At 36.4% G+C, this 14624-nt stretch overlaps 1 protein-coding gene across 16 annotated transcripts in view; it reads right to left on the bottom strand.

Moving 5' to 3' along the window:
• The window catches only part of chd9 (chromodomain helicase DNA binding protein 9), a 270690-nt gene that overhangs the window by 39735 nt on the left and 216331 nt on the right, over nucleotides 1–14624 (bottom strand). For 9 of the 16 annotated variants that reach the window (XM_051932069.1, XM_051932071.1, XM_051932076.1 and 6 more), the window contains 7 exons: nucleotides 12665–12920; nucleotides 11778–11988; nucleotides 8902–9097; nucleotides 6712–6879; nucleotides 6381–6563; nucleotides 4007–4117; nucleotides 389–585 (listed from right to left, as the gene is read on the bottom strand). In XM_051932069.1, coding sequence (XP_051788029.1) covers nucleotides 389–585; nucleotides 4007–4117; nucleotides 6381–6563; nucleotides 6712–6879; nucleotides 8902–9097; nucleotides 11778–11988; nucleotides 12665–12920 — 1322 coding nt within the window. The remainder of the gene's footprint in view (nucleotides 1–388; nucleotides 586–4006; nucleotides 4118–6380; nucleotides 6564–6711; nucleotides 6880–8901; nucleotides 9098–11777; nucleotides 11989–12664; nucleotides 12921–14624) is intronic. The other 7 variants (XM_051932075.1, XM_051932074.1, XM_051932078.1 and 4 more) reach the window with 1 other exon arrangement.

The following is a 14624-nucleotide window of genomic DNA, read 5'->3' as shown; positions in this document are numbered from 1 at the left end:
ATACTAATCATATATATACAAAAGCAAACGATATGGTCCTTCTTTATATAAAACAGTGCTATCCCAACCAAATTTTAATATTCTAAAGAATTCTTAAGCTACTTTCATGAGTGAATGAAATACAAGGCAAAGGCAGGCATCAATGGGCAGATTGCTCAGATATTGCTTGTATTTTTTCCTGCTAAATCTTACAGGATTCAGCTCTAGACAGGTTGGTGTATCAGATTCTCCTCTACTCAAAACATCAACCAGGAAACATTTTTCCACACCCCTTGAAAACGTATTTGCAGTGAGTGTTTACTGAACTCGTCTCTGTTAAGTAGTCTATGCTCCTACAGCACGGTACGACTGGGGTTATGCTATACATCGCTATGATTTAAAGGCTTACCCATAGACCAACAAGTTCTTTTCCACCCTGAAGCACTCTGTCCTGCCGTATCCATTAAGGCGGTCATATGGCCTACGAAGCTTTGGCTTGTCATCACCTTCACTCTCTGCTTCAGACAGTTCAGCCAATTCATCTTTTGTTGCACTGAAGGGACGTGTCTGCTTCCTCACCCTTGGTGTGTCAATCACTAAACTGTTCTGTAAAGCAGAATGAGAGAACTCATTTAAAAAACCCTCCAAATGTATTTAACCATGCCTTTTCTAACCTGCTCATTCAATTCATGATCACAAGTATCCTTAATTTAATCTAGATATCTTGTAAGAGCCAGTAACTAATAATCAGTAGTGAAAAGTAATGATCTACAAGTACCATTATCTCTATACCTGACTATACATACAATATTTCATTTCTCAAAGTGTTTTGGATTTAAAAACTTTAACTAAAGTTGACTATTTAGTGATATCTTTACTTTATATTTTCCAAAACAGTTCTTTACCTATTACATTTGGCAAACCACAATACCAGAAATACTTTAGGGAAGGTATGTCCAGAGGTGGGTAGTAATGAGTTACACTTACTCCGTTACATTTACTTGAGTAACTTTTTTTAAAAATTGTACTTCTAAGAGTAGTTTTACTGCACCATACTTTTTACTTGAGTACATTTGTGAAGAAGAAACACTACTCTTACTCCACTACATTGGGCAACACTCGAATCGGTACTTTTTTCCCCCATTATATACGCTGTATTTCAAACATGCACAGCCTCGCGCGGCCGCCACATAGTCTTTCGCTAAAACTCTATAAACCGTTTCCCATTCATTCTCTGTGGTAGTAGTAAACCACTACCGATGCGATCTATTTTCTACCACTTCCGTTTCGGGGGGCACTGTTCTGCGCTTTTCACCGCTCTGAGTGCCTGCCTGCCTGCCTGCAGCGTCTGCCTTCATAAACTTGCTGGGACGTTTTTCTTTTTTTTTTTCTTAAGTAAATCGTTAAGGGGCAGCACGGTGGAGCAGTGGTAGCGCTGCTGCCTCGCAGTTAGGAGACCCGGGTTCGCTTCCCGGGTCCTCCCTGCGTGGAGTTTGCATGTTCTCCCCGTGTCTGCGTGGGTTTCCTCCGGGCGCTCCGGTTTCCTCCCACAGTCCAAAGACATGCAGGTTACGTGGATTGGAGATTCTAAATTGGCCCTAGTGTGTGCTTGGTGTGTTTGTGTGTCCTGCGGTGGGCTGGCACCCTGCTCGGGATTGGTTCCTGCCTTGTGCCATGTGTTGGCTGGGATTGGCTCCGGCAGACCCCCGTGACCCTGTGTTCGGATTCAGCAGGTTGGAAAATGGATGGATGGATAAATCGTTAAGCTTAAAATGTCGATCGCGGTTATTTCTGTTGATTAATTAATGCTTTCATTGATTATAGCTAATACTGCTATCAAGTGGTCGCTATTTTTGCCTGTTGTATACAATCTATCTAGCGTCTTTCACATCTATCTCCACTCTTACTGCCCGCTTGCCTGCGTGCAGCGTGTGTCGATTGATATATGATTTAATGCATTTCTTTTTGACATAATTCTCCGAGTTGTAAAATACATATACTGTACATTATATATAAAATAAAACTAATATATAGCTAATACTGTTATGCATCTGTCTAGTGCCTTCTCTGTTTGCCTATTATATAAGTGCCTACCCTATCTATCCGTTTATCTAGTGCCTTTCACATGTGAATGTACTCTCACTGCCTGCTTGCCTTTCTGCAGCATCTGCCATATAGTGCCTTTCACATCTATCTATCTATCTATCTATCTATCTATCTATCTATCTATCTATCTATCTATCTATCTATCTATCTATCTATCTATCTATCTATCTATCTATATCTTCTATTATACAGTGCCTTCCCAGTTTATCTATCTAGTAACTTCTCTGTCTGTGCATTATTCAGTGATCTGTCTGATAGTGTATGTCTTACAGAACTTAAAAATAAGAACAGTTATAAGGACACTTGTTCATGTTAATTGCAGTCTCAATTTTTTATTTTTTTTAAAAAGAGCATCCTACATCTATTACAGTATACAGTGACTGTGTCAACTATCCGCGACTGGCCAGTCAAGGTAAAGTGAGACTTCTATTACGTGCACAAGCTGCCTTGTTCTAATGTTATTTTCTATCAGCTGTGCTATTTGGAGGGCAAGTGAATATGCAGTATTATACTGTAAGTGTACAGTCAGTATATCTTGTCACTGTAAGAAGTTTGCACTGTTCAAACATACATGTTACCTATTGTAGGTATTGGCTTCAAAAGCTTTGTTGTGAAAAACTGAGATTTGGAACTTTGTGAATTTTTGCATCTTTATTTTGTAAAGATGTTATTTATTTGTACTCATTTTTTATTTTATTATTTGGAAATATCAGAATTTGCACATTATTTTATATTTTGTCTGTCTTATTACAACATTTCTAAAAAATAAATTATTTATTATGATCAAACAGTTACTCAGTACTTGAGTAGCCTTTTCACCAAGTACTTTTTTACTCTTACTTGAGTAATTTTTTCGATGACTTCTTTTTACTTCTACTTGAGTAATATTATTTTGAAGTAACGCTACTCTTAACTGTGTACAATTTTTGGCTACTCTACCCACCTCTGGGTATGTCGCACTAATTGAATACAAATTTTCTCAACAAGAAACATTGAATTTCAAGACAAGTACAAGAATGCACCATTACTTTTCCATATTATTATTTTAAGTAAACAGTTTTATTTAATACATTTGGGATTCCTGTAATAAAAAACACAGTGAATGTTGTGCTGAAAAACACCGAGTGTGGTAGTATTTGTGCAAATTTTATCATATTCAGAAGAGCTCTTCCATTTCACATACATGAAACTAGCTTTGAATTGTAATATAAACTTTAATTCCCAAAGATGATGTAGATATCTACATAAAAGAACTCTCTATTAAACTAACAAAAATGTTTGAGATAAATTAACAATAGTTTTTGAAGCAGTTGTGTGTTTAAGATATGTTATGATACAGAAGGTTTAAGTTAACTAACAGAATCATGGGTTTAAAGTAATATAAAATAATTGCACATCCTGAACAGAATCAAATTCTGATACTGTCGGAACTGTGCAACTGCTGAAATAATTGAAAAATTTTTTGAAAAAACTGTAGAAATTGTAGAAAGTTTGATTCTATATTCATATACAGATTATGCCATTTTCCAAACATACACAAGACATTTTTCGGAGACTAAGTTTTTTTTCTCCTAAGTGAGTAATTTCCAGGCTGTGTAGTTTAATATTTTAATTAAACACATTCTCTTTTTAAGCACAATTTTCTGTTTTCCAGTATTTTTTCCTTCATGCCAATTACCTGACCTAACATTCTTTTAATAGCTTGACTCAATCATCAAAGAAGAATATAAATGCAAAGCAGATAATAAGATTTGGGTATCTTGTTGAACCAAAGAGTCTATGGCAAATCATCAGTTTTCCTTGTACTTTCTTATTCAATGATCCATTATTTTATTACAGTAATTGGACAACTTTGGACTACAACCAAACTTATGAAACTTTTCGGCATCTATTCAACACAATATTTCTTGAAATTACTTACTCTACCATTGATAGCATCCATATCTATCTCTGCTTTCTTAGCCCACTTATCCCAGAAATTTGGATCATCTAGGGCAATATCAGTTCTGTTTCCAGATGCCACAAAACTTGCCTACAGGAGAGAAAAAAATGCACACACATAAAAGTAAAATTTAACTTCCTTAAAGGATAAAAACAAAAGACTGGCCTTTTACACGTTAGGCAGGTTTACCACATTTCTTCTGATGCAGCAGAAAATAAGGGACATAGTGGAAGTATCAAGGCCAAATCTTTCATTCCTGCTGAAGATAAGTTTTAACAGACCGGCTAAGCATACACTAATGTTAGAATGAAAAAAGCAACCTGACTGAGTTTAACTGGTTGGTGACCAGTACTTTACATAATAGTTGACAGCGCAAGTAGCATGACAAATGTAAGTATTCTAAGGTTTAGCCAAACCAACGTTCTATTCATACATCTGTCCTAGAGGAGCCCCAATGGCAAAAAGTGGATTTGGATGGATGAAATCAATCAACCTTTTGCAACAGTCTCCAAATAGTTCTGGCTAATACTGAAATATTCTTAAATCAGTCAAGCAATGTTATCCCCAGGGCACGACCTGAGACTGCTATTAAATCTTTTCCAATTGACCTATGCCTGGGATATCACTTGTGGGACCTTGCATGAGTATTTACCAGAACAACTAGTGTTTACTCTCAGCCTAGAAATGCAGCAGTTTTACTTGATGGTTCATAACATACCCTTACCATTTCATTAATTCCATGTGTGAACCTCATTTATTGTTTTTTTAAACATTTTATTGAATGTATTAAAAGGAAATAACATTCAATATAAGCAAGTCAAACTTGAAAAAAATAAATTAAAATCAGCCCCACCCATGAGAAAGAGAGCAAGGACAACAGCTAGAGCAAAGCTGTAAGAGTAGAAAAAAAGGGGAGAGAATCCTTTTCCCCCAATATAAATTCTTATTCTAAAATGTTATTGATTAGATCCTGCCAGGTTTTAAAAATGTTATGAACAGATCCTCTAAGTGAAAATTAGATTTTCTCCAATTTCAAATATAACATCAGTTATCCACTGACTTAAAGAGGTGGGCTAGGATTCTTCCAGCTGAGCAAGATAAGTCTATGTGCCAATAGTGAAGTAAAGGCCATTACAGTTTGTTTTTCCTTCACCACTTTAAGCCCATCTGGGAGTCCACCAAAAACAGCTGTTAATGGAAGGATAGATTGTGACACCATGGCTGTCTAAAGGGCATTTGAAGGTTTTGGGGCAGAATGATGTTAATTTGTTGCATGCCCAAAACATATGGCTCAATGAGGCTGGAGCTCGACTGCAACGTTCATAGGTTGGATCTTGCCCTGGAAACATTTTGGACAATTTTAATAATAATAATAATTCATTACATTTATATAGCGCTTCTCTCAGTACTCAAAGCGCTATCCACACAGGGAGGAACCTTTAAATGAGGCAGATGTGCTTGATAAAAGATTTTAAGTTGAATAATTGAATGCTTTATGCATATGGAGCTAGAGTGAATTCTGTGCATGGCTGCCTTCCACTCCTTTTCTGAAATGTTGTGTAAGAGATCCTTTTCCCACTTTACTCTGGGATCTTTAAAATGTTTTTATATAATACGGAAATGCTGTATCAGTCTTCAAGACTGATCAATATTTCTTCCAGAAAAGAAGTAGGTGGGAGGTGAGGAAAGAACCTCATTTATTGTGTTTAAAAATCTGATTGTTCCAGTCACTACCCTGAAACTGTGAACATGATCACCTCTTCCCTTCCTTGTGAACAGGAATTTAATCACATTCAGCTGTGAACTATTCCAATGTGTGCCAGAGATTATACTCCCATCAATCTGCAAACATCCGAGATCCAACACTCCTAAATGCATGATCATAATGTAATGGCTGCACCTTGGTATCCAAACCATGAAAATGAAAAACAAAAGGGCGGTTAAGATGCATTCTTAAAATAATCATTTCTCCACTTTAAAGGATTTTGACTTAACAACAAGCATGCAAACACAAACTACTTAATTATGTGCCACAGCTCATGCTCAGCAAATACATAAAGTGAATGGCATAACGACCCACTTCTTGTAATGTAGCACTATTCTATAACCAGGGCAGAATCCACATTACTCCTCCTCAATCCCAGGTTAAACCATGTGCCTAGAATCGTCTGGTATCTTAACAAGCTGAGAAATGTAATCCCTCAACATTTAACGCTCTTTCTTTGTCCTTTTGATATTTTTAAGGATGCAGAATATTCCCTAACAGCAATTATTAACTTTAAACAACGCAAACACACAAACAAACAAACACACATGCGCACACACACACAAGTAGATTTTTCCACTGATTTACTTTTGCAAAAGTTGAACCCCTTCCTTCTGACTCAATTGTAATGGTTTTAGTTCGCCGTTGAAGGATCTGATCAATGTCTTCCTCACAAAACTTTGAACCCTCATCCTCTTCATCCATTATTGCACCATAGGCTCCTCTTCGTAGCAAGTCTTCAATTTCTTTCTTGGACAGCTGCTGGATCTGCTGGATGTAAACATAAGAGACAAGCAGATTTCAACACACAGTCACTGTTATTTCTACATCATATACTTCTGAGCCAAGTCAACACATTTCTTTATGTTCTTCCCAGCAGGTTCTTGTTTTATCACATAAGTCTACTATGAATACTCACGCCTCCAACACTGTTTTCTCTACCACTCATGCTCTGCAGCACTGCTTTGTCCAGTCCCAATTTAAGACTTGCTCGGTCAAACATCTCTCTTTCATAGGAATTCCGGGTTATTAGTCTGTACACTTTCACGGCTTTGTTCTGGCCAATTCGGTGGCACCTTGCCTGAGCCTGTTCCAAGACATATGATAAACCAAAGATTAATCAATGGTAAAATAATTTTAATTCATTAAGTTACATGTACTGTATAAATTTTATAGAAAACCATACAATTGTCAGCCATAAGCAATCAATGTATGTGACCCACACAGTTCTTAGGATATCTGAACGTTAGTTTTATGAGGATTTCCAAATCCACCATGTTTAAGTGAAACAGTAAATCTTTCCCTGCATCAAGACTACATAAATATATGAACTGTTCACAGATATGTCAACCAGGTAAGGGAGCCAGCTGCTTGTTAAGTAATAAAACACAAAGCCCCTTCTGTCAAAATGCAAAAAGTATGACATAGCACGATACTGATAAGAGGCTATTAAGCCACAATTCTGCTTTAAACAAATTTTTAATTTAAAAATGCATGTATTCATAGCAGCACATATTCATAAGCCAGCCACTGGTCCTTTTGACACTTGACACTTTTTGGGTCCCCTGATTACTTGCAACTTTTTGGAGATGTATGATATTTTGCCCTACTTAAGTTCCGAAAATATGCAATTGTGTTTTCTCTTCTTTATTTATTTTTGACCATGAAACTGCAAAGATCTGCAAAGCAAACCTGTCTCATATACCCCTTTATCACTTCAGTCATACTCTCTGTTCAACTAAATTAAAAAAAATAAAAAATTTCCTCTAATACAGAATTTCTCAGATTTAGTCTTTTTAATTTTTCTAAATTCTGGGCCAAGGAGAGTGGGAAAGCAGAAACCTATAATTAAAAATAGCTGAAGTTTGTATGTCCTGAACTGCAAGATTATAATTATTGATTTCATACATACAAGCTATAATATCACATATGCAAGGTTAAAATTAAGTGTTCTCTTTAAATTGTCTAGTTCATGACTTCTGCACAAAAGTTGTTTAAGTTATCAAACACTCTATCAATATCTATAATAATAGTCTATACAGATTCACTCACCCAAATTCCCAAGATGTAATAATATCTCTTAGATTAACAGTTTGGCTCACTAGCTACTTTGGATATTTATTATTACTAAACATTAAGCAATGTTTGTTGTTAGTTGTAGCTGTATTCTCACATGAACAGAGTATAGTAAATAGAATTTTTTTTGAATGTCTAACCAACATGCAACACAATGCCATTCTCCAGTGCCACAATAAACATAAATGTATTAAAATACATAAATTAATTTCAATTAATAGACAACACAAACAATTGTCCTTTTTTGGTTTCAGATTGATAGATTTTTAGAAGAACTAAATATGTTATTTTGTTGTTGCTATTGCACCTAATATTTTTGGGGAAAAAATAATAAAAATAAAATAAAGCAGACATTTAAGTGTATGTTTAGTTTGTTCAAAATCAAAATTAAGCTTTTGTTTTAAAGACAAAGGAAATGGGAAAGCAGAAGTGAAGCTGGTGCTACAGAGGTATGTGGTGCTTGGTATGTATCTTGTGGGATATTAACATAGAGCAGCTTTCATGACATGTAATGCTGACTGCACTGTTTTTTAATTGCATCAATCTTGGCACATTATCATAACTGGTCACCAATGTATTTTCTTTTAGGCAAAAAAAAACCCTGTAATTTGTGGCTGCAGATGTTTTCCACATCTTTTAGTGTATTCTACACTCTTAACTGGGATGAGATCTTTATGTGTTAAGGATATCTGACTCTGGAACTTGTTGAGTTCCTTGGAATGTGTGAGCAGCAGGATCCTAAGAGATTCCTGGGATGATTAATCCAGGAATTTTCTGGTTCTAATATGTGAAAGGTGCTAATGACATTTTCATTTTTATCCAATACTTCCCTTTTTGTCACAATTCTTCCTTTTTTTGAAATAAATCTTTCCTAAAAATTAATTGCAAATATCGATAATTTTATTTTCAGGTGAATAAAGGGGCAAATTAGGCAAACTATCTTAAATGATAGGCAATAGCTAAAAACAACTGCTTAACATTGTACAATGGTCATCCAGATTACTTCATATTAAGAACAGAGTCTGTTACTCACCTGTAGATCATTCTGGGGGTTCCAGTCAGAATCAAAAATAATGCATGTGTCAGCAGCAGTTAAGTTGATACCCAGGCCTCCAGCTCTGGTGCAGAGTAGGAACACAAAGCGGTCAGAGTCAGGTTTGCTAAAGCGGTCAATAGCAGCTTGGCGCAAATTTCCTCTCACTCTACCATCAATCCGCTCATAGAGGTACCTGAAGTGCAAAAATATTAGCTGTCTCGGGCTCTCCATCAGCAGATGACTTTAAAGTAGTGCTACACAAATAATGTCAAGATACAGAAGGAAAAAAAACCTTCAACTAGTAATTTCATATACTGAAACAACAGATATCCCTGTTGATAAAGTTATTTTTTTCAGTTTAAGTAATGTCTTCTGCTAATATGCTTTACTTCCATTAAGTATGGAATTAAAAAGCAAAACAACTTGAACATTTGCTTAAAATACAAGATTTGAAACATTAGATATACAGTACTTGATTAACTGACATTTTAAACATAGTGAGTTACAAATCACAAATAGATTATTACCAATAATTCCATTTTTCTGCAGATGGAGCATGGATAATTTAAGTGGCTTGCTCAAGTTCAGTCTATGGTGACTGGTGAGGACTAAACTAGTAACTATCCAGTTAGTAGTCCGTAGGTCAGTAAATCACACTTGAGGTAAGTGTTAATGAAATCAACATTGCAGTTTATCGAGTCAGTACACTGCTATCACTTCACCTTACTTATTAAAACATGAATTAAAAATGCTAATGGAAATGTGATACTATTTATCTAAAAGCCAATTTAGAAGTTTTCTTCTTTTTTGTAATTTGATGTGTGTATTTGTGGGTAGTTGTTGTTGTTATTTGTTATAATATTTCCATACCTTCTATAAAAAGTGATACTTCCCAATTCAGGACAAATAAAGTACACATTTATGTACATTCTAACTAACGAAAGATCCATTTAAACAAATCAAACAGAATGCTACTGTATTTGTTTTCAAACGAGCCCTTTTTATTCATCATCAAGACAGATGTAAATTTGTTATCTGTCATATCAGTCTTGTCCATCCACCTATATCCTAACACAGGGTCACGAGGGTCTGCTGGAGCCAATCCCAGCCAACACAGGGTACAAGGCAGGAATAAACCCCAGGCAGGGTGCCAGCCCACTGCAGGGCACACACACACCAAGCACACACTAGGGAAAATTTAGGATTGCCAATGCACCTAACCTGCATGTCTTAGGACCGTGGGAGGAAACCGGACACGGGGAGAACATGCAAACTCCAAGCAGGGAGGACCCGAGAAGCGAACCCTGGTCTCCTTACTGTGAGGCACCAGCGATACCACGGTGCCACCGTGCTGCCCAATTTGTTATCTAGTAACAGTAATTGCTTTATTGTTAGGTCTTTTAAGAGCTCCACCCTGAATGCATACATTTTCTTGTCTTGTAATGATTTTTTCTTAATCTTGACATGTGACATGCAACTTTACTAGTGAACACATCTCACTGTCTAAGAAGCAAACCATTAACATTAACTAGTGATACTTCCATCTATTTTGCAAAGATTTAAAAAAAAATTTTAAATGCAAGGGAAAAAAAAAGAATTTAGCCTTTTTTTTTCCATAAGCATTTTCTTATCATAGAGCACAGAGGCTAAAAACAGTGACACAGCTTTCCACAAAAGCACTCTTTCACATAAACTATTTAAAAAAAAAAAAAGTACTGCTTCCTTGTGCAAAACAAATTCTATATTTTCATTTCATAACACCTACAATGTTCATTTTAATAATTTTAATTCGGCAAAACCATATGAAGATACAGGCCTTTTCTCTTCATTAATACACTAACAATTTTTATACAATATGTTTTGAATAATTATATTTTCATAGCCACTCATAAATCCCTGGTTATGTCTACATTTAAAGACTGTATATTACATAAAAATAATTTTTATATATCGTATACAAATTATTTTAAACCCATGCCTGGGTGATGTTTGTGTGGAGTCTGTACGTTCTCCCTGTGCTTGCATACAGTTACCTTGCATAGTTCAATTTTCTTTTCACATCCCCAAAAATATGCACACACTTATCAGTTGTAGCGTGCAGCTGGGGCCCTTGCCCGGCTGGGATGCCTCCACACTGGGAGGACCCGGGGAGCAAGCGTGGCCAGAGAATTACCTTCCCCGGGACGCTAGATGGCAACCCCCTTGGGTTACAGCGGTGCCTCGGACTCCCGCAGGGCTTCATGGGAGTTGAAGTTTAGTGCAGCCCTGGTGGGATCCACAGGCGCCGCCAGGGGGGTGCTGCAGCAGGAGCTGCTGAGCCCTTATGGGCAGTTCTTCCGCCACACCTGGAAGTGCTTCCAGAAATGAGCAATCATGTACCTGGAGCACTTCCAGATGCCTTATAAAAGGAGCCAGCAGCCACTACTCGGGGAGCCAGAGTCGGGAGGAGGAGGACGAAGCTTGACCTGAGGAGTGGAGGAGAAGTAAAAGAAAGAGGAAGACTTATTGTTTGTGCATTGTGCTGTGCTTGGACTGTGTTGCAGTGCATGGGGTAGACGGGGAAGACGTTTTCCACAAGTGAAAAGAAAAAATAAAAATCATTGTGTGCCTTGCACTTGTGTCCCACAAGTTTCGGTGTCAGGTAAAGCTGGCAGTGCTAGCCTGGTGATCCACACAGTTATGTATTATTTTTACACTTATATATTATGTAATATATAATACATCTGAGAAAAGCAGAAAGCAATGTAAAAAAATGTAAATTATTTTTAGATTATTTTCTTCACAAAATTGAAACCATCGATCTACTAACTTTATTTTCCTGACTGTTTTAGGCATAGGTCTTACATACATTATAATAAGTAAAACACTATTACCTTCTTTGTATGAGATAGTCCTCAAGGATATCCAAGCATCGAACCATTTGGGAAAAAATCAGAACTTTGTGGCCCCCATCCTTCATCTTGGGAAGCAGCTTGTCAATGAGAACTAATTTTCCAGCAGACTGGATCATTGCCTGCAGATGAAAGTCAGAGGAGGCAGGACTGTATGTATCTTTGAACTCTTCCAAAATCTTCTCTTCGGCACCTGAAAAAGCCATAAACAGAAGTATTTAATCCAGTGTACATATCCAATTCTAGCACAGTTTTTTTCTGAGTAGACCTGCTCTTGTCCAGTAAATCACTCAAGTAATTTACAATAATTCACACAAATAATATGCATGACTATCCCTCTAAGAATGACATGAAGTTATATGGCTTGAAAGATCATTTTAGCAACGATCCAGGCTTTCCTCTAACATCTGTAAAGTAGTTCAGATTAGGTAAACTGGTATTTCTAAATTAGCCATTATGAATGGCCCCTGTGATGAACTAATGCCTTGTACACAGTGCTGCCAGGATAAGCTCCAGACTTCTGCAACTAAGAGGTTGTTTGAGAAAAACTGACAAATGTTATGTTAACAATGTTGAAGAATGGTTTTCAAATTAACAGAATGTAAGGCACGCATCAGGTGAGAATAGAACAAGAATATGTGAATAAGTGTGGTGCAGTACTGGGGTGTATTTACCGATACTACTGTTGTTGTGGCTGTATGGCATGTAGGATGTTATGTTTTAAGCTTTTGCAGAATGTAAGCTTTAAAAACTTCTATCTGGGTTCTTATTTTGCACTAAACTATTGAAGTTACACTCTCCTAGCCTTATATGTTTTTGCTGGCAACAAAGAGGTAACAGGTAAGACAGAATGAATTTACATGGCGCACCCTTTATAAGGTATGGGTGATTACAACATTTGCGCAACTCCATCATAGTGTTGACAAGATTGGGCACATTAGCTTGACCGGCGCCTTTAGTCAGGAAGGAAAAGTTTTTCTCCAAGATTGCCCGATAATATTTCTTCTGAATGTTGGTCAGTTCAACCTCAATAATGGTCTCCTCCTTAGGTGCAAGCTTCTTTTCTACATCTTCTTTCAAGCGCCGGAGCATCATTGGCTTTAGGATGGCCTGTAGCTTCTGAACCTGCAAAAAGCAAGAAGAAACATAACGGATCTACAGAGCTTGTGTCTAATTTTTGTCTTTTCTAAGTCAATATTGGAGCCAATATTCTTTTTAAACAAATCACTGCATAAATGTGCTACATACAAGAGATTTTTTGCAAATTAAATTAAAATGTGTGTCAAAAGCCTAAGACGCATCTAAACACATACATATAGCGCTAGACATAATTAAGATATTAGCAATGAAGAGCACTGGTCAATGTTAGCAACACGTGTAAAGGAATAATATTCCTTAATATAAGGAATATTAAGTGGAGACACACCAAAGCACCCCTGCCCTGACCCGCCCTTCCTTATTAATCTGTTTTTATTCGTATGCAGTGATCTACACCGAGAACAATCTCAAAGAACTGACAATGATTTACAAGTGTAATATAGTTACATACTAAACCACCATTTACAGATAAATATTTATATCTACACGGAAAAAATTGACATTAATAGTTTTGGTTAAAACTTGGTAAAAAAAGTTTCAGTCAAGAAATAGTACTTTTACTTTTCACTGTTATCTGTTGATCATAATGGCCTTTGTGGATGAGATCCAAGGGTCTATTAGAAAGAAGTAAAATCACAATTTTGCTGACCTAAGCCAGCAGGACAACTGTTCCTTTCTGGATTTTATATCTTTTTATATAGCAAAGTAATAGATTAAAAAGTATTTAAAATTATCAAAATAATGTTGTGAATGTTGCTTTAAAATAAACCACTTTAATAAATACCAGAAAAAATGATTGAGTAAATTTTAGCAAAAATGTAAGGAAACCACAAAGCAGTAGTGTGATGCAATGAGTAATTATTTTCTGGTGTTGAATTTTCAGGTGGGTGGCTTTTGTAAAAGGTTACATTAGTCCTGCATGTAGGGTTTTAGGGGTTTCTCAGAAGACTGCTCTTCTTTCACTGCCCAACCATCTAAAGCGGATGTGTGTGTAACTATACACTCTAATGGCCTGTCATCTTATATAAAATCTAGCTGTGTTACTTGGCTTTGCTTGGGAAATTTACTAAGACAAGGAGCCTCAATTATGTTGCTGTCAGCTAATTGGATGTATGGGAAGTATTATGTGAGTAATGGAGTACTTTACTGTATGCAATAATTTTGTTGTTGTAGTCCCCCAAATCGAGGCTAAAATTATTAGTTCACTGGAGCTTGTTACTCTTGAACATGCTACATACAATTGCACAAGAGTAAAACATTCCTCTCTTGGATCAGTTCTTGCTTTCTCTAGTGACTTGGCTTTTGTTAATGTCATTGCAAAACACAATTTTAAAGGAAACTTTATCTCTTTGAATTCAAACAGGTAATTACTACGAATAATGGGAATTCCGGGTGTAAATAATAATTTCACCCTGTAGTACATCCTTTAAAAATAATAGCTTTAATTATATTCTGTAATCTTGAACCATTACTAAGTTTTAGAGAGTTTAGATCTAAAGCAAAATACACTTAACCGTGATTTCCTTTAACTTACTACACACAACTTTTGATGATTACTGGCTGCACATTTAAATGCCCTATGCAACAAACTGAACTTTTAAACATTTTTATATAAAAAAAAAACAATATCATGAACTATGTTGATTGTCCACCTCCTCTATGGACTGTTCATGGGGAACCACTTTACTAAGCTGTACAAGCATTTAAACTGACCAAGCTTGGCATGCCGTC

This window comes from Erpetoichthys calabaricus, chromosome 9, assembly GCF_900747795.2.
Source record: "Erpetoichthys calabaricus chromosome 9, fErpCal1.3, whole genome shotgun sequence".
Taxonomy (NCBI): domain Eukaryota; kingdom Metazoa; phylum Chordata; class Cladistia; order Polypteriformes; family Polypteridae; genus Erpetoichthys; species Erpetoichthys calabaricus.
This window is presented reverse-complemented; position numbering and strand designations above follow the sequence as displayed.